Consider the following 25,576-nt stretch of genomic DNA (forward strand, 5'->3'; position numbering starts at 1 on the left):
TAGGGTGGGGAGCAGGGTTTTTATTCGGCCAGAACTAAGAAGTTCCAGCACTCCTTAGGTGGACGCCATTGCCATTCTAAGAGAACGAGGGAGGTGTCCATGGTGAGTTCCGGGACCTCTTTTTCTGGAAAAAATAGCACTGGTGGGGAGGTGTCTACCTGAGGGAGGTAAAGGTAAAAGGTGGCACTGTGGTCTAAACCACTGAGCCTCTTGGGCTTGCCGGTCAGAAGGTCGGCGGTTCGATTCCCTGCGACGAGGTGAGCTCCTGTTGCTCTGTCCCAGCTCCTGCCAGCCTAGCAGTTCGAAAGCACACCACTGCAAGTAGATAAATAGGTACTGCTGCAGCAGGAAGGTAAATGGGGTTTCTGTGCACTCTAGTTTCCGTCACAGTGTTCCATTAAGCCGGAAGCGGTTTAGTCATGATAGCCACATGACCTGGAAAGCTGTCTGCGGACAAACACCGGCTCCCTCAGCCTGAAAGCAAGATGAGTGCCGCAACCCCATAGTTGCCTTTGACTGGACTTAACCATCCAGGGGTCCTTTACCTTTATCTTTTTTACCTGAGGGAGGTATGGAAGGGTTGCTCATCAAGGTTGGAATTGCCCAAAATCAGGTGATTTCTGTAGTGGCAGAAAGGACATTTTCCTTTCTAGTGGATAGGGCAGTGGGACTTAAGAGCCTTATGCTCTTAAGGCCAAACACTAAGACCCTCAATAGAAAACAGGAAAAGTTGGACAAGGGGGTCAGTTGGCCTGGAGCCGAGGTGTGGCATAGCTAGGTGAGTAGCAACAGACCAGGTTTCCTTACATTGAACAGGAAACAGCGATTCAAATGGCAGAGCTAGTTGTGCAAAGCAGGTTGATGCAACTAGATGTGCAACTGTGGCCGTTTAGTAGCATGTCTTTGGAAAGCAAGTAGGAAAAGATAACGTCAGGTGGCCTTCATTTTGTTTTTCATTGAACCGTCTGGGCTCTCGGAACACAGGAGAACAGTTCCAGCTGGACTGCCTTTTGTTTGGTTGTACTTTGGGCGTCTCCAGACATTTAGCTCGACGTGAGGTCATCATGACAAAACAGCAGTGAGGAAGGGTGGAAAGCAACACCAGCCCACTTTAATCACTGCAGGTAGAAGTGGGTCTTTAAGTGGATTTGTGCCTTGGCCAGCAAATATTTGTGTGTGTGTGCGCATGCCTGTGGGTGGGCGGACAGAATGAGAGGGGACATGATAACAAAACGTTAAGATGGCACATGGGATGGAGAAACTGGAGAGAGAGAAGAACTCAGGGTCATCCAGTGAGGCTAACTGTTGGGAAGATTCAGAACAGACAAAGGAAGCACTTCTTCAATCAGCGCTTAGCTAAATTATGATTCTATGGATGGCTTTAAAAGAGGATTTGACAGATTTCATGGAGGAGAAGGCTATCAGTAGCTACTACCCATGAGGACTGTGTTCATCCTCTGCTATCAGAGGCAGTTCGTCTCTTTGAGTACTGGCATTTGGATACCATAAGCAAGGAGAGTATTGGTTAGGTCCTGACTGTGGGCTTCCAAGAACGCATCTGGTCAGCCACAGTGAGAACAGGATGTTGGACTAGATGGGCTCTTGGCTTGATCCAGCAAGATTCTTCTTATGTCCTTAAAGACCACAGTGGGTGCTCTCACTCTCAATGTTGGCAGAAGTATTGTGTCCAGATCAAGGGAAGTAATAGTGCTGCTCTATTCTGCCTTGGTCAGACCACACCTGGAGTACTTTGTTTTAAGAAGGATATGAACAAGCTGGAATGTGTTCAGAGGAAGGTGACCAAGGGTCTGGAAACCAGGCCATATGAGGAACTGTTGAAGGAACTGGGTATGTTTAGCCTGGAAAAGAGGAGACTGAGAGGAGATATGATAGCTATTTTAAATATCACAAGGGCTGTCACAGGGAGAGGGAACAAGCTTGTTTTCTCCTGCTCTGAAGGGTAGGACACAAACCAGTGGGCTTCAAAATTACAAGAAAGGAGATTCCAACTAAACATACAGAAGAACTTTCTGACAGTAAAAGCATTTCAGCAGTGAAACAGACTCACTCGGGAGGTTGTGGACTCTCCTTGGAGGTTTTTAAGCAGAGGTTGGATGGCCATCTGTCATGGATGCTTTAGTTGAGATTTCTGTATTGCAGGGGGTTGGAGGAGATGACCCTCAGGGATCTCTTACAACTCTACAATGCTATGACTCTAAGACCTGTTTCTAGTGCTAATTGAATGTGTTTATCTACCCCTTTTATGTATGTCCTTCAGATAGGAACTACAGGCTTATCCTGCAAGCATGGCTCACTGTGTGTTTTGCCTTTACTTTAAAATTCAGACAGCGTTTCCTTCGGATTCCCTACTAAGCATTTATTCATCTTGCTCCATTATATATCTAAAACCACTTCGGAGATTTGTGAGGCATATTGTATACAGTGTTGTATTCTTGCTAAGGCATCTCTGTGGTGTGTGTGTGTGTGCTGGTTCAACTCAAGAGCTGAAACGCTTTGAAGATGAACAACGTCCTGGGGAAGGGTGGGAACGAAAGGATCTTGGCTTTATCTTCATAAATTCAAGTGTTAACACTTTGCCTCATGCAGTTTTGCTTTTGTGGTTTGTGGAATACAGTTTCCATACTTTTACGTTCTGCCTTAAAAAAAAAAAAAAAAGGGAAACCTTTTTCATGGAACACAAATTGATTCATGAACTTAAGATGGCGAAAGTGGGAAACAGAAAGCAACCAAAATGGACAGATTCACCCATCCTTAACATATTAAATGAATCCATGCCTATCTAACCAACAGTTACAATGCCTTACAAATGCTATACTCTGGTTTGAACAAAGAAAAAAAAAAGAAAAAAAGCCACCTTCTTTTGATAGGATCTGTAAGGAATTGCGACGTTGTCAAGGATGGTCAGGCTGTGGTCCTTCAGGTGCTCACGGACTCCAGCTCCAATCAACTCCAGCCATCATGGTTGGTGGTCAAGGGTGATGTGAGTCGCTGTCCAACAGCAGCTGGAGAGTCAAGGTTTCCCAGTCCTGCTTTGTGTCTTCAGTCAAAGCAAAACGAAACACCTTTGCACTTTTTATTGACAAGTTCAAAAGATGAGTAGGACGGCACATATATGCATTCAGTTCATTAACATTTTATTCAGAGTTTCACACAGCCGTGTGCCTATTTATTGATACATATTCATAGATATGTGGGACGTGGGTGGTGCTGTGGGTTAAACCACAGAGCCTAGGACTTGCCGATCAGAAGGTCGGCGGTTCGAATCCCCGTGACGGGGTGAACTCCCGTTGCTCAGTCCCTGCTCCTGCCAACCTAGCAGCTCGAAAGCACGTCAAAGTGCAAGTAGATAAATAGGTACCACTCCGGCGGGAAGGTAAACGGCGTTTCTGTGTGCTGCTCTGGTTCGCCAGAAGCGGCTTAGTCATGCTAGCCACATGACCTGGAAGCTGTACGCCGGTTCCCAAGGCCAATAAAGCAAGATGAGCGCCACAACTCCAGAGTCGGCCATGACTGGACCTAATGGTCAGGGGTCCCTTCACCTTTATCTTATTCATAGATATGCAAAAAATGCACACCCATTACAAAGTATCTTTTTATAATATGCTAAGATAAAACAGCTACTTAGTCTTGAAAAGAACGAAGTCGGAAAGAAGAAAAGACAAGAAAAAGAGAGACTCAAAGAAAGAGAAAGGGGAAAGAAGTGGGGGGGGGGGGCTACAGAAAGATAGAAAAGAGTAAAAGGACTTTTGGGTCGCTGTCCTGCAACTACTTATAATATTCATTCCTTAAAATCCAAGCATTATATCTTCTATAAACCAGTATTTTTTCCAGTCGTCAAATCCCGATATTACAAGTCCATTTTCTGTTTCACACACACACACAAAGTCCATAGCAAGTTTCCAATCCTTAACAAATGTCAACAGACTTTGCTTTGTTGTAGTGTTTGTCTGTATTGCTAATGTTTTGCTGCTATGATTATTTCTCTCTCTTTTCTCTGCAGGCTAATTCTCGAGATAGATGAACCTGCTTCCAATCATAATGGAGGCGAGTTGTTGTTTGGAGATGATGGTTATCTTTATATCTTCACTGGAGATGGGGGAATGGCCGGTGATCCTTTTGGATTGTTTGGAAATGCTCAGAACAAGTAGGAGTCTGACAGACATGATATTATTTGGGAATGGGGCAGGCAGGCTGCACTCTGTTGATTTTATGTAGAAGTCAGATTAGGTTCAGCAGTAGTACATACCCTTATTGCTTTTCTTGACCTCAGGTTGCAGGCTGGGCTACTCAGTGCAATAATGCAACCTTCTCCAAGCTGATGCCTTCTGGATAGTCTGGACTACAACTCCTATCATCCCTGACCATTGGCTATGCAGACTGGGACTGATGGGACTTGTAGTCCACAACATCCAGAGGGCATCAGCTTGGAGAAGGCTGGCATGATGGCATGCTCTTATGTAGCAAATTTTGTGTATTTTGTGATCTGGCAAATTTCTGCCTAATTTGCCAACTTTTGTACATTAGTGCCAAAAAAAAAAAAAAAGGTACCTTTGGTTCCAGTTACAAAAGCACTAGCTCTTTTCCAGTCACCAGCAACCTAATGTTGTACAGTATATATTGTCCACCATAAGTTTCTGAGCTGTGAACATGGCACACTAAATATGACTGATTCAGACACAAGTCTGTTCCACACCTGTAAGGAATCAGTATTTCAGCGTGGCAGCGCCTGCATTCCAGAACTCCCATTGACATTGGGCAGACATTTGTTTTGTTTATTGTGTTGTATATGAAAAGCCTTAATAAAATACATTGGTGCGGGAAAGACGTTAGGCTAGCATATTCACTGTATTGTATTGGTTACCTGCTAAAAACTTGTTTGTGTATGCATTTAACTGCTGGCTTATTTACATTTTGAACTTTTATTGCATATCAACTTGTTTTTAACCTCTGTCTTTTATCGGTAATTTTAATGTATATTTTATGCAAGCCACTTAGAGGGTTTTTTACAATCAAGTGGTATGTAAGTTCTGTTGAAGTTAGGGACGCAGGTGGCACTATGGTCTAAAGCACTGAGCCTCTTGGGCTTGCCGATCAGAAGGTCGGTGGTTCAAATCCCCACGACGGGGTGAGCTCCCGTTGCTTGGTCCCGGCTCCTGCCAACCTAGCAGTTCGAAAGCACACCAAAAGTGCAAGTAGATAAATAGGTACCGCTCTGGCGGGAAGGTAAATGGCGTTACTGTGCGCTGCTCTGGTTTCACCAGAAGCAGCTTAGTCATGCTGGCCACATGACCCGGAAGCTGTCTGCGGACAAACACCGGCTCCCTCAGCCAATAAAGTGAGATGAGCGCCGCAACCCCAGAGTCGTCTGCGACTGGACTTAACTGTCAGGGGTCCCTTTACCTTTAGTGCCCAGGGATTTTAACATTCAAAGTCCAGCTGAAATATATATATATAATTTTAGAAAGTTTTTGCTTACATATAGCTTTCATTCTAAAACACAAAACAATATCCTTAAGAGGTTCCCAACTACTTTCCCCCACCCCCTCCCCTGTTTCCAATTATTATCTCTTTTCTTTTTTGCGTCTTTGTACCTTTATCTGATTTATTCACCTCCCTTATTAAAATCTATCCCTGATACAAGTGTTACTCTAAGCCTGATAACGTTTTTAAACGTTTATGGTGCTCCTTCAGATATTCTACAAAAGGAGCCCATTCTTTTTTAAATTTATTGTCCTCTTGGTATCTGATCTTCCCAGTCATTATGGCCATTTTGGCGTGGTCCATTAATTTCCTTATCCATCCTTCTTTCGATGGGGTTCTTCCTTCCAGCCCTGGGCATATAATGTTATCGCTGCTGTCGTTGCATACATAAATAGGACCTTTTTCTCTTTTGGAATTTCTTCTCCTATTATGCCTAATAAAAAAAGCCTCTGGTTTTTTAATACAGGTTATTTTAAACATTTTTAAAAATTCATTGTATATCATTTCCCAATATGATTTTGCTGATTTGCTGATTTACAGGTCCACCACATATGGAAAAATGTACCTTCATTATTTTTACATTTCCAACACAAATCTGACATTTTTGCAAGTCTTGTAGGAGTTAAATACCATCTATACATCATTTTCATATATTTCTCCTTTAATGAACAGCATGCGGTAAATAAATCTTAAATCAACCTTCCATAACTTTCCCCATGCCTCAAATTGTATATTATGCCCCATGTCTTTTGCCCAGTGTATCATTACCGATTTCACTTCTTCATCTTTTGTCTCCCACTCCAACAACATTTTATATACTTTTGACAGAACCTCTTCATTACTTTCCAGCAGATCTTTTTGTAATCTTGAGATTTCTTTCCCAAAACCCACTTTTTTATCCAATTTAAATATATCATTTAGTTGGTGATATTGGAGCAAATCAGTAAACAAATGTTTTATATTTTCTTCAATTTCAACTGATTTTCCTCCTCTATCTTCAACTTTCTATAAGTTAGCCAACCTCTTTCCATATTTAATTTTTTGACCGCTAACACTTCTAGTGGTGAAATCCACCAGGGGGTCTTATTTTCCAATAAATTCTTATATTTGTCCCATATGTGATATAATGATTTTCTTACAATATGATTCAAAAAGCTGAATTTACTGTTTTCCAGAACTGAGCTTGCTTTTCTGGTAGCTTGTTACCCACTTCAGTCAGTAGCCAAGGAAGATTTTAAAGAAATCATTAAAGCCAGTTTAAATATGTCACATGGATGACCGCAGAAGGGCATATCCTTGGGAAGCATTCTCAATAGCCCCTTTGAAATAAGATGGTCTTGCTCCAAGTTCTGGTGTGTGAATGTCCAGAATAAACAGTCTCAGCTTGGTAGTCTCACTAGAAAGCCCAGTGATGGCACAGGCAGTCTGCTGCGCAAAATGAATGTTGCCCTCTCGCCAGTCATTTCCCCAATTTTTAGGGTTTCTGCGAGGAAGAATGCATTCCAAACCACCTATTATTTACATAAGCAGAAGGGTTCAACAATATCTTCTCACCTGGTAAAGCTTGTGAGGAAGAAAGACATGCATGCTTATTAATTCACCTTTTCCAGTGAATTTAGTAGAAAACTTGGGTGAGTAGCAGAACACATTAAAATACATTCAGGAAGCACACAATTCAAATGGGATCAAAACAGACAAAAACACTGTCAGCTGAAAATACATTTGCACACATTATGCAGCCCATCTCAGAGACCAGCCATTGCTTAATGAAACGCTTGATTCGTTTACCAAATCACTTCTGGTTATTTAATATGCCGTAGCACTTCCGTGCAAAATCTTCAAAAACATCTGTTTGAACTCCTAATAAAAATTTATATGCACTGTTAGTCTCCCTGCTTATGGAAACCTTGCTTCTGTGTTCATGTATTGCAATAATCTAATGGAAGGGGAAGTTTTAAGAGAATGTTATTTTGGTGTTTTGCCCTTTGACAGGTCAACGCTGCTAGGCAAAGTTCTCCGGATCAATGTGGACAACAACGACCACGGGCCTCTTTATAGAATCCCTCCGGACAATCCTTTCATTAACGAGCCCAAAGCCCGGCCCGAAGTCTATGCTTATGGGGCGAGGAATATGTGGCGCTGCTCTTTCGACAGAGGTGACCCCTACACAAAGGAAGGGAAAGGCCGGCTTTTCTGTGGCGACGTGGGGCAGAATAAATTCGAAGAAATCGACATAGTAGAGAAAGGGAAAAATTACGGCTGGAGAGCAAGAGAAGGGTTTAGCTGCTACGACAAAAAGCTTTGCACCAATTCCTCATTAGGTGATTATGGCTTCTGAGTAATTGAATTGGACAGTGAATTGCTTTGGTGATTTTGGAAATTTGGATTGCCCATTTGGAAGCACGCATTTTGGGCTAGATCTGCAGCTAGATCACTGTATATATATATATATATATATATATATATATATATATATATATATTGGGAGGGATGCTCCTGGGACATCAAGAGGATGGAGATGTCACAAACCTTTGGTATTATTATTATTATTATTATTAATTATTTCAATTTATATACTGACCTTTATCAAAAGATCCCAGGGCAGTGAACAACACTAAAAACACATTTTAGAACATCAATGTTAAAACATAATAAAAAGCATACTGGCAGACAGCCTTATAGACAGACCCCTGGGCCCTCACTTGTGGGGTGCCTCAGGGTTCCGTCCTCTCCCCCATGCTTTTTAACATCTATATGAAGCCGCTGGGAGAGATCATCAGGGGGTTTGGACTGGGTGTCCATCAATATGCAGATGATACCCAGCTCTACCTCTCTTTCAAATCAGAACCAGTGAAGGCGGTGAAGGTCCTGTGTGAGTGCCTGGAGGCGGTTGGAGGATGGATGGCGGCTAATGGATTGAAGTTGAATCCTGACAAGACAGAAGTACTGTTTTTGGGGGACAGGAGGCGGGCTGGTGTGGAGGACTCCCTGGTCCTGAATAGGGTAACTGTGCCCCTGAAGGACCAGGTGCGCAGCCTGGGAGTCATTTTGGACTCACAGCTGTCCATGGAGGCACAGGTCAATTCTGTATCCAGGGCAGCTGTCTACCAACTCCACCTGGTACGCAGGCTGAGACCCTACCTGCCCGCGGACTGTCTCGCCAGAGTGGTGCATGCTCTGGTTATCTCCCGCTTGGACTACTGCAATGCGCTCTACGTGGGGCTACCTTTGAAGGTGACTCGGAAACTACAACTAATCCAGAATGCGGCAGCTAGACTTGTGACTGGGGGCGGCCGCTGAGACCACATAACACCGGTCTTGAAAGACCTACATTGGCTCCCAGTACGTTTCCGAGCACAATTCAAAGTGTTGGTGTTGACCTTTAAAGCCCTAAACGGCCTCGGCCCAGTATACCTGAAGGAGCGTCTCCACCCCCATCGTTCTGCCCGGACACTGAGGTCCAGCTCCGAGGGCCTCCTGGCGGTTCCCTCATTGCGAGAAGCAAAGCTACAGGGAACCAGGCAGAGGGCCTTCTCGGTAGTGGCGCCCGCCCTGTGGAACGCCCTCCCAGCAGATGTCAAAGCGATAAATAACTACCTGACATTTAGAAGACATCTTAAGGCAGCCCTGTTCAGGGAAGTTTTTAATCTGTGATATTTTACTGTATTTTTTGTTTCTATGGAAGCCGCCCAGAGTGGCTGGGGAAACCCAGCCAGATGGGCGGGGTACAAATAATAAATTATTATTATTATTATTATTATTATTATTATTATTATTATTATTATTATTATAAAATAGTCAGTATAATAACAGTCCTCTCCCTCACATTTTCACAGGCCTTAGATTAATTAATAGCCATAGACCTGGGTAAAGAGGAATGTTTTTGCCTGCCACCTAAAGGCACATGCTGGTGCCAAGACAGTCTCATGGGGAGAGCAGTTCACAATCAGGGAGCCACCATAGGAAAGGCCCGTTCACTTGTTGCCACCCTTCGAACCTCTCTGGGATGGGAAACATAGAGAAAGAAACATAGAGAAACATCGTTCTACCCATTGTTCTACCCGGACACTGAGGTCCAGCTCCAAGGGCCTTCTGGCAGTTCTCTCACTGTGAGAAGCCAAGTTACAGGGAACCAGGCAGAGGGCCTTCTCGGTAGTGGTGTCCTCCCTGTGGAATGCCCTCCCACCAGATGTCAAAGAGAACAACAACTACCAGACTTTTAGAAGACATCTGAAGGCAGCCCTGTTTAGGGAAGCTTTTAATGTTTAATAGGTTATTGTATTTTAATATTCTGTTGGAAGCTGCCTAGAGTGGCTGGGGAAGCCCAGCCAGATGGGCAGGGTATAAGTAATAAATTATTATTATTATAAGGGCGTCAGATGACAAGCACAGGGACCAGGTCAGTTCTTATGGGAAGAGGCGACCTTAAGGAATTGAGGCACTGAGCTGTTTAAGGCTTTATAGGTCAAAACCAGCATTTATATTGGGCCTGGAAACTAATCGGCAGCCAGTGCAGTTGTGCCAGGATTGGTGTTAATATGCTCAAACCGTCTTGTTCTGGTGAGCAATCTGGCCACTGGTAGGCTCTGTTCAGGCTTGAAGAGTCACAAGCCGCAGACCTAGCTTCAGACTTTCCAGTCACTATTTCAGGCCAGGAGGATAGGAACTGAATTGCAGAATGTGCTGAAGCAGACTTGCTGCTCTTCAGATTATACAGCGAGTGAGAAGTGGAAAAGGAATCTGAGCTGCTGTTCCGTTGCTGCTGTTCCGCTTCTTAGCCAGCTATGTTGCTAATGATGCCCTAGTGTGCCAGATTTTCAGAGTGGTTGCATTAGGGACTTGAGAAATATGTGGAAAAGACAAATTTAGCTCTGCTGTCCAGACTATTACTTAATGAAAATCCCACAGAGGCATACATATTACCAGCTTCTGTGTTATGTTTTTTCCCTAGGAAATGCATTTATTTATTTATTTATTTATTTATTTACCATAAGGGATAAATATGCGGGAGTCCCAAGCCTAAACCTATGTATTTGGAAGTAAGCCTCGTTGATTTCACTGGAACTTGATTCCAGAATGCTTAGAATCACAGTCTAGTTAGAGTAATAAAAACCTAGTTTCTAAACTCTTAATCCCATGCACAGATTAGTCATTCTCTTTGTTGTTTTTAAAAAGCTACCTTGCCCTTTATAAAATTCCGTCACTGCTGCTTAGAAAACAAGCCAGCTTCTTAAATTTTGAGCCAGGTCAGTAGAGAAGGGTTGTGAAATCTAGACTTCAGATCAGTCGGCCAGCATGCAAGTCTAGACTTCAGACTAGAGTGTCATCTGAACTAAATTGGCTAACTGGATCTGAGCAAAAGGGATGAATGTCAGCACGGGTCTGTATCCCAATGACTGACACTCATAAGCAGTACTGCAGTTTGCTTCTCCTTTTAATTCTCTCCAGATTGAAATAATAAATCAGATGGTGCTATAAGTGAAGAAGCCATTATGAGCTCAGACATCATGTGCATTTAGGCTGGTATTCTTTCATCAGGTTACCCTCCCCTTCTTGTTGGAGGAAGCAGAATGATCCAACAGGGTGCCCTTCCCCTGTGAAAAATTGTTTGTAGACGCTGCTGTGACTTATTTATAGAAGCCAAGAGGTCTGGGGCAGACTTCAAATTTGTGTGTGTATCAGTTTATAATACAGGGAACTCCCGGTTAGGAGCGTCTGAACGCCACGTGATTGTGTACATGCACAGGGTTCTGAATCTGGAAGTAGACACCAAAATGTCATAAAGACGTCATGGAAAGTGGCGGGCTTGCACATGCTCCGGCGCTGAATGGGGGGGAAGGGGCCGGAACTGAAGTCCCGCACAAAATGAGGATTGGCTGTAGTTCGTAAATGTTGCTTTGATGTATTAAACATTCATAAAGGTTGCAGCAGAGCCTCAAAACCAGCTCCCACGCACTGCCTTAGAAATGTCTGTGGCTTGTGCCAGGACTGTAGCTCAGTGGCAAAGCACATGCACAAGATCCTGGGTTCAGTCCCCTAGTATCTCTAGATAAGGCTGGGACTTTTCTCTGCTTCCAGTCTGTGTAGTCTATATTGAACTAGATGGACTTACTCTGATTCAGAATATGGCAGGTTCCTATGTTCCTGCTCATGCTAGGAACATCCAGAGCTACAATAAGCAGACAATGCAACATCACTTAGGGGGACTTTTAAGTGCTAAAATAAACTGGATTTTCAGTTAAACCATGTTGTATTTGGGGAATAAAACCCTGATATTTCTGCTGGTAGAGGAGCCCTGTAAATGCTGTGGTCTTTGGAAGAAGGTTCTATAAAATATACCTTCTTGTTTCTACTCAGTGTTCGAAACTCCCATTCTTCTAGGCTCATTTTGCGACAGGGAATTTCATTATCGCGAGCTGTTTCTGAGCTCTGGGAGCAGTACTGGGCCTAAGATTTCATATTTAAAACTGCAGATTGGAAGGAAAGGAGGACCTTTTTCTGCTTCCCCACTTCCAGCTACTTTCTGAAGACTGGAGAAAAGACCCTCTTAAGAATATTAGAGGGGTGGACAGGAGAAGGACTAGTTCATGTGAAAAATGAACATAATATTTTAGCTGCAGTTCCTTGTATTCTTGTTATATTAAAAAAGTGAGCCTAGATATTCCATTGTTGTGCCCATAACCTAAGTTTAAGGTGCCATTTAGCTCCTAGCTTTCACATCTCAGTTTCGAACACTGTTTCTACTCTATGGGGGTTTAAAACAAAGCAGGCTATAGAATAAGAAACAGAATTCAGCGTAACGCTTTCCAGTCTTCAGTGAACCATGATATATGAATGATTATACAATGGCTGATTTGCATCCTCCAGGCATGATAATTCTCTTCTCCCTACTCTGCAGATGATGTTCTCCCCATATATGCTTATCCGCACAAAATGGGGAAGTCGGTGACAGGAGGCTACGTCTATCGGGGTTGTGAGTCTCCTAACTTGAATGGGGTGTACATATTTGGAGATTTTATGAGCGGGTAAGTGATATGCAGAGCGGCCATGAGATGAGCAACAAACAATTCCAGCTGGAATCGGGGATGAGAGGATCTGTCAATTTCATATCTCCCAGGTTCCTCATTTTACCCCCATCTTAAATTCAGTTCTCTACATTTTGCAGCAATTTTATTTTACTTATATTTTTTAAAGAACATCCTCATGAAAATCCATCCGCATTTAATGTGAAATTCTCCTAATAAGCACATTTTAATGCACACTTTCCCTTAATATGTGCATATATTTTTTTGTAAACATTGTTGGCTGGAGAAATGCATTTGGAAATTCAGATCAGCATGAACTTTGAAGGATAACTCTGCTTTTGCATTACATTATTGTTTCAGAAAGCGCCAGTTATATATATCTTGTGGCTTTAAATGCATACTGAATGAAATTCCTCCTCTCAGAATTTTCAAGTATGAGATGCAAAAACCTATTGCACTGTAAACACTTACCAATCTGCCAATGATTGCTTAGCGTTCAGCCACTAATACGTTATCACAACTGACTCGTGTATCCCATTAGCCCATGTCTTTATATTCATACGAATGTTCAGGTCTATGAAGGTAACAGTAGGATGAGGGGTTAATGTTGCGATTCCATGTGTAAACATGCTTTGCATGCAGTCAGATTTATATTTAACTTAAGTCCAGAGGAATCTGAATATTTTGCCCTGCCATAAACGTTTTCAAAAAATTGTCTTTAGTTAAAATAGCGTTTGACAGATTGATATATTCTCAGTGCTTAATACTTTGCTTCCAATTACAGGTGGGCCTTTCTAGCCTTCATGGTTTTAAAGCTCACGAGTGTCCTAACTTTAATAGACCAGTTATATGCCAATGTTTAACTGGAGTTAGCAGTATATATTCCATGGGCTTCATGTGCAAGTTCCCATGGCTTATGTGCTCCAAGGAATCCCACCTTTGCCTCTTTTTTTTAAAAAAAGTGTCTAGTCTTCATGATTAAGATGGCAATAGGGTTTAGGTACTGGAAATAAGGAGACAATTTAAAAGGTAAAAAATTTGTGATGTTCTTATCCTTGTAGAACAAAGACTGACCTTCAGCTATAGCTTGACACCCACCCTGTTCAATATGCAAATGATGTTCATCACTCGCGGTCAGAGCGGCAAATTAATCTGGCTCAGGAGTGCACTTCAGCTGTGCCAAAAATGCAGGCAGTCCTTATGTGCATTTTCAGTTCCCATTTGCTGTTGAAGGCACCCAGTGTTCTGGAGAGAGGGAGGAAACACATTTAATCATCTTGATTGGAGCAGGCGCAAACAAAGTTCTCTCTCAAATTGTTTTATGCAAGTTAATAAGCACCTGCCCCACCCTGGGCTCCTCATTTGCTTTTTGTCTTACAGGCGCCTCATGTCCTTGAGAGAGAATCGAGCAACTGGGGATTGGCAGTACAATGAAATATGCATGGGAACAGGTCAAACCTGCATGTTTCCTGGACTTATCAATAACTACTATCAGTATATCATCTCTTTTGCTGAAGACGAGGCCGGTAAGCACTAAATTTCTAAACATCATGTGTGGCTAACCCTCTCAGAGAGCCAGTGTGGTGTACTGGTTAAGAGCGGTAGACTCATAATCTGGGGAACCGGGTTCGCGTCTCCGCTCCTCCACTTGCAGCTGCTGGGTGACCTTGGGCCAGTCACACTTCTTTGATATCTCTCAGCCCCACTCACCTCACAGAGTGTTTGTTGTGGGGGAGGAAGGGAAAGGAGAACGTTATCCGCTTTGAGACTCCTTCATGTAGTGATAAAGCGGGATATCAAATCCAAACTCTTCTTCTTCTCTTTGACAAATGTAATTCTTCATTCCTCGGTTGCCAGATTCTTTGCTCCAAAACCTTCTTCCTCAGCCCACCTTAGGTCCGCTGCAACTCTGTGTCATTGATCCGTCAAGCTTTTATTCCCCCCACTCCACCGCCTTTCCCCTGGAAAACGTATTCACTGCTAAGACAGTTTGGCAACACAACATTATGATTTGGGCAGGGACCGCAGCTGAGTTGCAGAGCACATGCTTTGCCCAGGTTCAGTCCTTACCTGTCATTCTCCAGGTAAGGCTTGGAAAGGCTCCTTCTCATACCCCTGGAGAGATTCTGCCATGTCAAATGTGCTATGCCAAGTCAGGTGCCTGTGTTTCTCCTCCACCCTCCTCATTTGGATGGTGTTTTCTTCTACAGTTCTTTTTGCAGGTTTCCCACCCACCCCGAGATGACATATTTTTTTCCATTGTAGCAGTGACAGTGAAGTGGTAATGGCAGCAGAGGTTTCTCTACCCCACAACAGGGTTGCTTGCATCTCTAGATCTCTCCCTCTGCCTCCCTTTCTGCAGTTGGAGGGGAAGAACTTCCCTGTCCTTTGGCCCCTGGGATGCCCTAAGTCATGAAAGTTCCATTTCGGCTCATCCTAGCTAGCGCCTGTTTCTATTCTCCATGAATCTATCTAATCATTGAGGGTTTTCTTTTCCTTTTCTTTTTTAAAAAAGTCTATCAGCATATCTTGCAATAATGAATTCCATAAATTACTTGTGCATTTCATGAAGAAGCGTGATCCCAAATCAACCCTCAATCAGTTTCATTGGTTAAGGCTAACTCTTGAAAAAGATAAGCTTTCAGTTGTCGAAATTGGAAACTAATGATAATAGCCACCCTCGGAGTTTCTATATGACAAATAAAATGGAGGGTGCCCAGTTATATGGATGATTCCTTGGTCCGTGGATTTGGAGACTTCAGGGACGAGAGGAAGGACCTTTGAGATAGTGACGCTCCCTTGGGCAGTTCTGTTGATTAGATCTGCAGCATGATTCACTCGAGACGGGTTTATAAGAGAAAATTCATTTTACAATCCATAGCACATGCAAGCAAAAGCATCACCCCATCAGTGTTGAGCATTGTTGCTAAGCAGCAGCATCCACAATTTTGCAGTTTACGAGTTTTGGCTCCCAGCAACTGTAAACCGAAGTTTCTTGACGTCTGCAATTGTGACTCTTTGCCAAGATCCCTGAGCTATACTGAGGGCTGGTGGTGGTTCTGGGCACTCAAATAGATGGCACTTGCTGCAAACAGAGATGATGGAGAACAACTAGATGGACCATTCATTTTTAAAAAGGGGATAGCACTGAAATAGCTAATAAATGGATGTCGTTTTAAGGAATGAGAGTCTCAAGGTAGAGAGTTGGAGCTTAGGAGCTGTATGAGGTATGCGATACAATAATAGACATGAAACCACCCGTTTGGTATCAGGTTGGAAGGAAAACAACGGGACATGGGTGGCTTGCCAATCAGAAGATTGACGGTTCGAATCCCTGTGACGGGGTGAGCTCCCATTGCTCTGTCCCAGCTCCTGCTAACCTAGCAGTTCGAAAGCATGCCAAAGTGCAAGTAGATAAATAAGTACCGCTCCGGTGGGAAGGTGAACTGTGTTTCCATGTGCTGCTCTGGTTCGCCAGAAGCAGCTTAGTCATGCTAGCCACATGATCCGGAAGCTGTACGCCGGCTCCCTTGGCCAATAAAGCGAGATGAGCACCGCAACCCCAGAGTCGGTCACGACTGGACCTAATGGTCAGGGGTCCCTTTACCTTTACCTTTACCTCGAAGCAAAACAAGGCTATCTGAAAATAAGGTAGTAGTTTCAACATACAGTGGTACCTCAGGTTACATACGCTTCAGGTTACATACACTTCAGGTTACAGACTCCGCTAACCCAGAAATAGTACCTCAGGTTAAGAACTTTGCTTCAGGATGAGAACAGAAATCGTGAGGCAGTGGCAGCAGGAGGCCCCATTAGCTAAAGTGGTGTCTCAGGCTAAGAACAGTTTCAGGTTAAGAACAGACCTCCAGAACGAATTAAGTTTTTAACCCGAGGTACCACTGTACCACTGTACATGAAGGGGAATTCCCTTGCTACGCTGAACTGAATTGGTTAAAAAAATCCAGTAAAGTGGAGCAGGGAGGTGGGTCTCACACTTCACTCCCTTGGGAGTGAATTCCACAGATACGAGGCCACCACCGAAAAGGTCTCTAGTTCCCAGATCACGACACAAGTCTTCATTTACTTAAATCGAATTGACAATCTGGAGAATGCATAAGAATTCCCCAATCATTGGTTTTGGAGTTTGCTGCTGACAAACTTCATTGTGCTACTTAGCTTTGTGATTGTAAAGCACTCGGTGAAGCACCCAGGATACATGTGAAAGATTCATGCCTTCTTTTGTTTTTGTTTTTTTCATGAAGGAGAACTTTATTTCATGTCAACTGGAGTCCCGAGTGCCACCGCTCCCAATGGTGTAGTTTACAAAATGGTTGACACGTCACGGTAAGGCACAGTGCGTTTTGGCTCAGAAATGTTTATTCTCTGATATGAAGGAGAAAACTCAAGTCGTGGTGCTTCAATTTTTTGTTCTGTAGTCTTTATTCTTCTCACAACCGTTAACATTTCACTGGGGGATGAGGGGGAGGAGGGCTAGGCTTCATTATAATAATCTCTTTTTCGTTTCCTATTTTTGTCAGGAGAGCACCGCCTGGGAAATGCCGCGTTGAGCCTCTACCAGTGAAAGTGAAAGGCAAGCTCACAAAGTTTGTTCCAAAGGAAAGTGAGTGCCGCATATATTTTATTTATGAATGTTCACATTGGGGATTTCTGAGGGGCAAAGTTCTGGTTTGCACAAGAATTTTTAATGAACGCTTCTGGTTTCAGGGGGGCGGGGGCTGATGGAGGCTACAAGCCAAGAAACTGGATGCAGAGTTCAGAACATAAAACACAAAGAAATTCTATTTCATTCAAGCTTGTAGCTTCAAGTAGGAAGCGAGCATGGCTGCATGCAAGAAAACTGACTGTTAAAATGGCAAGTTGAGCTCCTTTCTCACAAATAAAATTGGCTGCCTTGGCCCTCTTTGCTGGTGTTCGAATTTTGTTCGCTCATTCTGCATTTGTAGTGCAAACGAAACAATGAATGTCCTTTCAAAACTTCCTAGGGTGAGTTGCCGACGTTTTCATTTACTGCAAGCCTTCCAAGGTCAAAATCACTTTCATTTTCAAAAAGTGATGCCTTTGCACTAAAATGTTTTATTTATATTCATAATATAATTGCAATATAATTACCACTGAAAAATTTACAGCCATAATTTAAAACATACAGAAAGTTTTACTCTGAAGCTGCATCAAGCTTCTTGTGAGGTGCTAGTCTCAACAAGGGAAAAAGGTGATTTATAGAAGAATTGCACAGACATTCTCATGTTGTGGATAAAATACTCATCCATGTTATGACCAGTAAAAAGTTCTTCAGTCTACATATTCTGTAGTACGAAGCAGAAGCGGGTCTTTTGTCTTAGAGGAAACATCACTCTAATAGTTGTGAAAGTCATGTAAAAAATATGCTGCTCAAATCAAGGAGATTCCCATAGGCTCTTTGCAACTGTGGCATGAACACTGAACACCCTTTGAAGACTATTTCTTTAGATCTTGAGGTTGATGAATGGAGGGGGGAAATAGCAGGGAGAAAACAGCTCAGTAGCTTTTGGATCCTGTGATGGTAAAAGGAAATAGGTCTTCTTCCTGCTGCCTTTCTCATTAAGAACTGAAAAGGAAAAGGTTCGTCGTCGTCCCCTTGCGCAGAATGTGTCATGGGTTGCCCTTAGCAACTCTTCTCCCTTTATTCACATTCCAATTACGGAAGAGAATAGGCTCTGAATGCTCGATATTTTCAGCCACCAATGGATGAGCGTATCTGGCCTATTAGGCAAGCTGGCTCTCCCACAGGCTGTAACGAGCCAATCTGAAGTAGTAATGAAGGGTACAGCAAAAAGGAAAGGAAAGGAACAATGCGTTTGAGATGCTTTCTGAAGAGCGGGTAGATGGCAGGCGGTGTACTGAACCGGTTCACGATGAAATCTTGAGAGAGAAATATCCCAGCCTGCAGAAACATGTGCCTGCATTTCCGCTTGCAGTGTTGGCGTAATAATGCCATCGCCACATCTTCCAAGCTAGCCATGTGGGTTTTATTGCAGGAAGTGTGGCAATTCGGTAAAGCGGAGAGGTTGCAGCCTAGCAAATACGACCCTGTTAGAAGCTGGCTCCAGGCTCCATAGAATCATAGAATTGGTTGGGCCCCTGCCCTGGGGTGCAGGCCACCCCAGCTCTCCTGCAGTGTTGTTCCATGCCTTTATCCAATAAGAACCCAATTTCTGTGAATGGGTGTAGGGCTTTAAAGGTCAGCACCAACACTTGGAATTCTGCTCGAAAACCTACTGGGAGCCAGTGAAGATCCTTTAGGACTGGTGTTATACAGTGGTACCTCAGGTTACATATGCTTCAGGTTACAGATGCTTCAGGTTACAGACCCCGCTAACCCAGAAATAGTACCTCCGGTTAAGAACTTTGCTTCAGGATGAGAACAGAAAACGTGCTCCAGCGGCGCAGCAGCAGCAGGAGGCCACATTAGCTAAAGTGGTGCTTCAGGTTAAGAACAGTTTCAGGTTAAGAACGGACCTCCGGAACGAATTAAGTTCTTAACCCAAGGTATCACGCTCTTGTCCTGGCGGCTCCCCAATACATAAAATACCACGGTACACACAAACCCATGTAAAATCGGAATGAACGCTCAATATTCAGAAGATCTGAATCTTCTGGAGGGGTCCACGGTCCTGGATCCTGGATCCAGGCAATTCCTGGCTTGTTCCTAGCAGTGATGCAGAGGATGCTTTCTGGACCCAGGGTCTTCAGGGTTCTGTTTAAAATACTGACCCACATCTCTGTTTTTGCACTCTAGAGCTTATCATTAAAAAGCCAACGCAGCGCCCTAAGCTAAGAGCCACGACTAGAGCTCCAACCAGGAGCAGAGCAACTGCAGGACCTCCTCGAGCGACAACTCCAGATTGGCTGGAGCAACTCTTGACCCTCATGAGAAAGCAGAACACAGTGCAGATGACGACGGCAGCACCGAGAACAAGAGCCCCAAAGCCCAGGAAGGGAGGAAGGGCCGGTGGAAGAAGAGGCCAGAGGAGGAGGAAGAAGCCCACCAGCGCTCCCCTGGAGCCACGGAATGGTGCAGTCCGGATAATGGACGGCAACACGAAGGGGAAAGATCGGGGGAGGGTTGAGATTTTTATCAATGGAGAATGGGGCACCGTGTGCGACGACTTGTGGAACTCGAAGGCAGCCGCGGTCGTGTGCCGCCAGTTGGGCTTCGCCTTTGTGATCCGGGCAACCAAGAAAGCGGCATTCGGGGAGGGGCACTCGCTTCCCATTCTCCTTGATGACGTCCAGTGCACAGGGCGGGAGAAGACGCTCCTGGAATGCTCCCACGCAAACATTGGGAGGCACAATTGCTCCCACAAAGAAGACGCGGGAGTCATATGTAGTCACGAAGACGTTTTCGAGACTGAACAGTAGGGAGAGTGGAATCACGGGATGGTACCAAGTCTTGTTGTGTCAAATAAACAAGCAAACCCACACCATTAATGAGTAATTAACACACATTGGTTTAGAAATCCAGACTTATGGCCCCATCCACACTAGATGTTTAAATCAGAGTCGTAGCACTTTGAACCATCGTGGCTTCCTGCATAGATTCGTGGGGACTGAGTGCTGCTAGGAGACCTCTGTTCCTTACAGAGAGCTGCATTTCCCAGAATTCTCTGGGAACAGGGATTGCTCATTAAAACCACTCTGCAAAATGTAGCTCTGCAACAATTTATCATGGGGTGAGTGTTTCTAAGGCATGCAAGCTTTTCCCCGCACTATGTCATTGGCCTCAAAATGCCAGTCCACCTGCATTCAGTCTGGATTACCCTTTTGGTGAAAAATATGATAAATTCATATTTATGCGGGTGGCGCTGTGGGTTAAACCACAGAGCCTAGGACTTGCCGATCAGAAGGTTGGCAGTTTGAATCTCCGCGACGGCGTGAGCTCCCGTTGCTCAGTCCCTGCTCATGCCAACCTAGCAGTTCGAAAGCACGTCAAAGTGCAAGTAGATAAATAGGTACCGCTCCGGCAGGAAGGTAAACGGCATTTCCGTGCGCTGCTCTGGTTCGCCAGAAGCGGCTTAGTCATGCTGGTCACATGACCCGGAAGCTGTACGCCGGCTCCCTTGGCCAATAAAGCGAGATGAGCGCTGCAACCCCAGAGTCGGTCACGACTGGACCGAATGGTCAGGGGACCCTTTACCTTTACCTTTATGATAAATTCGGGGTGGGGGGGTGAGACTGATGCCAGAAAACTGTTTGCACTACCTGAACCACATGTTTACAGTATTAAGCCCCCATCTGGAAGCAGTTCTCTCAGACTTCACCTAACAGAGCATCATATTCCCCTGCTATCAGTTTCCATTCACTCTCCACTTACACTTCCATAGAGTAGATTCATTGAAGTCAATGAGATTTAAGTTAGGCATCACCCATTGATTTCAACCGCTTAATCATGAATAAAGTCTGGATCTAGCCAATTATTTGTGTATACCAGATGTACAAAAGCAGTACACTGTCTCTAAACTGACCATGCCTGTGGTCAGTGAAAGCTTGCCATTTTACAAATGGGAGTAATACATAACTAGCCAGCATTCGTTTCCATTTTTTTTTGAAAAAAGGTTTCCACTGTAAATAAGAGAACAATTGTGTTGGAAAGCTGGATTAAAAATAAGATCACATGGCAAACCTCTCCTGGTGATTTAATATTATTCTTTGATGTAAGGATTTATATTCTGTGGTCCACGTTTTGCAAAGAAATAACTGAAAAATTATGGAGAATATCCCACCCAAGCTCAGAAATCCTTAAGTGCTTGAAAGATGCATGACTGCTAATGTGGATCCATGGGGCCTAGGTCTTATAACCCAAGGTAACTGATGGGAAACATTATAAACAGCAGGGTGGCGCTGTGGGTTAAACCACAGAGCCTAGGGCTTGTCGATCAGAAGGTCGGCGGTTGGAATTCCCATGATGGGGTGAGCTCCCATTGCTCAGTCCCTGCTCCTGCCAACCTAGCAGTTCGAAAGCACATCAAAGTGCAAGTAGATAAATAGGTAAGGTAATAAATGGGAAGGTAAACGGCGTTTCCGTGAGCTGCTCTGGTTCGCCAGAAGCAGCTTAGTCATGCTGGCCACATGACCCAGAAGCTGTATGCCGGCTCCCTCGGCCAATAAAGCAAGATAAGTGCCGCAACCCCAGAGTTGTCCATGACTCGACCTAATGATAAGGGGTCCCTTTGCCTTTACCTAATATGCAAGAAGCCATAGCATTGCTTGTGATGAACAGTTAACACTTCACCAGCTCATGTTTCCAGGCAGCTGGTATGCAGAATATTGTATTCCTCTGTGGTTTTGTTTTCCTCTCTCAAAATTGCAATTCAGAAAATCTGGAGATGGTCTTTTAATATTTACAATTGTCGCTTATTTAAAAAAAAAGCGTGTGTCTGTTTAATTCTTATTATTGGCCTTTGAAACATTGCCTACGCAATTTAAAGATTATCTCGACAGCTATGAGAAACTTTTCATATAAATGAAAGGTGAGAGTTGTCGGTGGTGGAGAAAACAATGTCCTATACACACTTCTCTGAGAATAATGCCCACTGAAGTCAGTGGGGCTTACCTCTTAAGTAGACATGCATAGCAGGAGTTAGGGATCTTTTGGGGCCACTCCCCATGGGCCGACTTTGACAGCTGGACGGGACCACCCACCTGTCAGTCATCTGACAATGATGTGATGGGGTGATTGGCAAGTGGGTTCCACCACCCCACTGCCAAAGGTTGGCCTGTACTGGTGAGGGGTCATGGTGATCAAGCAAGATGGAGATCTCTATTACTTCTGCTTTCTGCAGGGACTGGCTGCACAAGCAGCTAATCTGGCTACCTGACCACCTCTCCCTCAGGTAGTTCTGTTATGGGGGGAAATGTGTGGTTTGGGGAAAACAGCCTCACAAGAAAAATGGGGGAGGCCTAGCGCACCAAATTTGGCCCATGGACCAGACAGGATTGCAACAGCACGCAATGTGACAACAGTTTTAATCATGCCTACTGCAAAGTGACTGCTATTGAAGGTGCTTCCACGTAAGAGAAATGGCAATCGCAGCACCAACAACTGGTGTTTATTGCATTTGCTGAGCATGTTTGTACGTAATCATAGCCAGGGCCCCGGATTTAGTTTTGATGAGGCCCTAAACTACTGAAGGTAATGGGGCCCTTTATATGTCTAGCTGTCCTTTGTCAACAACAAATTGTCACTGAATAGATGCTATATGGTAATTTATGGACCTAATAGGTATCTAAAGCCATTTGCACATAACAAAACACTGTTGCTATATGTAGGTTTTATTTTATTTGTTTTTTATCTTATATTTTGGAAATGTACATCCAGTTTTTCCCCCCTTTACATTTTTTGGGGGCCCCCAAGAGAGTGGGGCCCTAAACTATAGCTTGTTTAGCTTATACGTAAATCCAACACTGATCATAGCCACACATATCTTATTGGCCCAGTGCTGTTTAGCAAGTTGCTTGGCAGGCTTCCAGCTGTGCTCCTCTCTTTATAACTATATATACCTGACTAATAATAATAATAATAATAATTTATTATTTATACCTCCTCCATCTTGCTGGGTTTCCCCAGCCACTCTGGGCGGCTTCCAACAGAATATTAAAATACAATAACCTATTAAACATTAAAAGCTTCCCTAAAGAGGGCTGCCTTCAGATGCCTTCAGATGTCTGACTTCGCAAGTAATGCAACACCTTGATTCATAGGTGTGTCTACTGCAGCAACTGTCGTGTCCTCACCGTGCAAGAAACCATCTGGATGTGTTCTCTGCTCCTTTCAGATTTTGCACCCCCCAATTCCAGCAACCTGTTAATAAGATAAAAACCTGTTCGAGCCCGTCACATTCTGGTTGTGTAGGAACCCTTATTTTAGAAGTTGGTGCTTTTTAAATTGAGTGATGTAGCAGCAGTGGCACTGTGAGGCCTGGGAACCCCTTGGCATGGAGGAGCTGGGCTGGAACAGTAATCAAATCTGGGGCAGCCTGACTTTCCCCCTTGTAAACCTGAATCCGTGCATCCCAAACACATTCAGTCTTTCATCCGATCATTTTTATTGCGCTGTTAACTAGAAAACTGAAACACCACGAGTCGCAGGGAAGTAGGTAAAGAACCCACGAGACATGACTCAGTCTGAGAAAACCGTCAGGAAATCCAGACTAAGGACTGTCAAGGCCAGTCTGTTTTTAATGCATCATGCGGAAGAAGGAAACCAGGACGTCAGAACATCGAGTCAAGGCCAGGTTGGCCTAAAGCTTCACATTTCCCGGATTGCATAGACCCAGAAGTAAGATGATTAAAGGTTATGATGTTTGCGCCATTTTCTGCTGTGTTGAATGTTGGGAGAAGAAGAAAAAAGGGGGGGGGGGTTGTGTAAGGATCAAAATATTTTCCTTTCCTTTCCCAGGGTTGTAGAATTCCCCTCCCAATACGCAGTGTCTGAAAGGATCGTTTCCCCTATGTGGCAAAATGATGGCTCCCCTTCGGATATGATTCAGGTAGACACTTCCTTTGCAGTTCAATTCTATACATTTCTACTCAGAAGCAAGTTGCACTGCTCTCAAGAGAACTTTTTTTGTCCTGTGTATTTAGTATTGCAATCTTAAGACTGTGCACACACATAATTGAAACAAATCCTTGTACTAATTAGTAACAGAAAGGTTCTTTTCTGAACCTTTTCCCAACTCAACAATATTCTTTTCAAGGTGGGGGTGGACCAGAACATGACTTTCCCTTTCTGAAAGAAGCTCCGAGGCAATATGTATCTAAATGCCTCCAGATCAGAACCCCTCCGTGAGGAAGGAGCAGCCTCTGGCTTGAGGGGAGACATTAATTTGCCCTCAGAACCTGAACGCCATTCGTTGGTTTGGAGCAATGGGAAAGGGACACATTTGAAAAGACATCCCTCCTGTACCCCATTTCTGTGTTGGAACCTGTGTTCGACCGAGCTCCTCCGGAATCGCCTCCGACGTGATTAATGACCTGAGCCTCTGATAAGGTTCCAGGCACATTCCCCATTACGCAGAGTTTCAAAGCAGCATGCGAAAGGACGAGATAGTATGAGCTACATGGCTAAAGGGTTTTATTACTAAGCTACGCAGACAGAAAAGAAATACATCCTCTCTCTGTGAAAGCAGAGAGCAACTGAACACACAGGAACAGGAAACCAGTAAACATCACATCCGTCTCCCGTGAGACTTCCAACAGTCTGGAATGTGTGGAGCGCAAAACAGAGTCTTGTGACTCCAAAGCACTGCACAGTGGCAAACAGAAACTAGCATCCTGCTCATACATTATGGGCTGGCTGGAAGCAGGCAAGTGGTGGGAGGCACAAGCTGGTGAACTCCCAAAGGAAGATGGCTCAGAGACCAGGGAATGGTGGTGGGACAACGATGAGTGGTCAGAGGGAGCAGACTGGGAGGAGGTGGTGTCAGAATGTGAAGAGGCAACAGGGTTTAGTGAGCAGGAAGAGGCTGGGGCAGAGAGCAGCCCAGAATCACAGGCAGAAGTGGAAGATGAGGAGGGAGGCCAAGAGGCAGAGTTGCTGAAGAAGCCAGGGAGTCTCCCCCTCCTGCTGCAACCAGCCTCCCTCTCCCCAGGTCTTCCAGAATCCAAAGAGGTATGAAGAGGGCCGAGCAGAGACAGGCAAGATGACACAGTCTCAGATTGCTTGGGAAGGAACCGGAGGAGGAGCCTTAGGGAGCTGTGGGAAGACAGGGACCTTCAGCTCCCACAACTGCTTCATAGGGGCAAGTTCTATTGGGGAGAGATGATGTACTCACTAGGCCTGGTCTCCTGGGCTGTCTTGTTTTCTTTGAAGAGAGTTAAATTCACTGAAGCTGTGCGAATTATTGCTGACCTGCTCCTGGCACCCACTCCTTAATGACTTCAATAATGTATTTTAAAGATCGGAGAAAGCATTGTCTCCCCCACTCCTATGAAATTCTACTAGCCTTTGCCTCACAGATAACCAGCAGATGTTACTGGTCAACAACTCTTTG

General features: G+C 44.3%; 1 protein-coding gene across 1 annotated transcript in view; it reads left to right on the forward strand.

Moving 5' to 3' along the window:
* HHIPL1 (HHIP like 1) overlaps positions 1-21,207 on the forward strand; it is a 34,892-nt gene extending 13,685 nt beyond the window's left edge. Inside the window, exons 3-9 of the mRNA XM_083435448.1 lie at positions 4,022-4,165; positions 7,495-7,823; positions 12,401-12,527; positions 13,908-14,053; positions 16,790-16,871; positions 17,066-17,148; positions 19,324-21,207. Of these exons, the coding sequence (XP_083291574.1) occupies positions 4,022-4,165; positions 7,495-7,823; positions 12,401-12,527; positions 13,908-14,053; positions 16,790-16,871; positions 17,066-17,148; positions 19,324-19,946 (1,534 nt within the window). The 3' untranslated portion in view covers positions 19,947-21,207. The remainder of the gene's footprint in view (positions 1-4,021; positions 4,166-7,494; positions 7,824-12,400; positions 12,528-13,907; positions 14,054-16,789; positions 16,872-17,065; positions 17,149-19,323) is intronic.
* The last annotated feature ends 4,369 nt before the right edge of the window (positions 21,208-25,576 follow it).

The sequence above is a fragment of the Podarcis tiliguerta genome, assembly GCF_965153285.1.
Source record: "Podarcis tiliguerta genome assembly, chromosome: 1".
NCBI classification, from domain to species: Eukaryota; Metazoa; Chordata; class Lepidosauria; order Squamata; family Lacertidae; genus Podarcis; species Podarcis tiliguerta.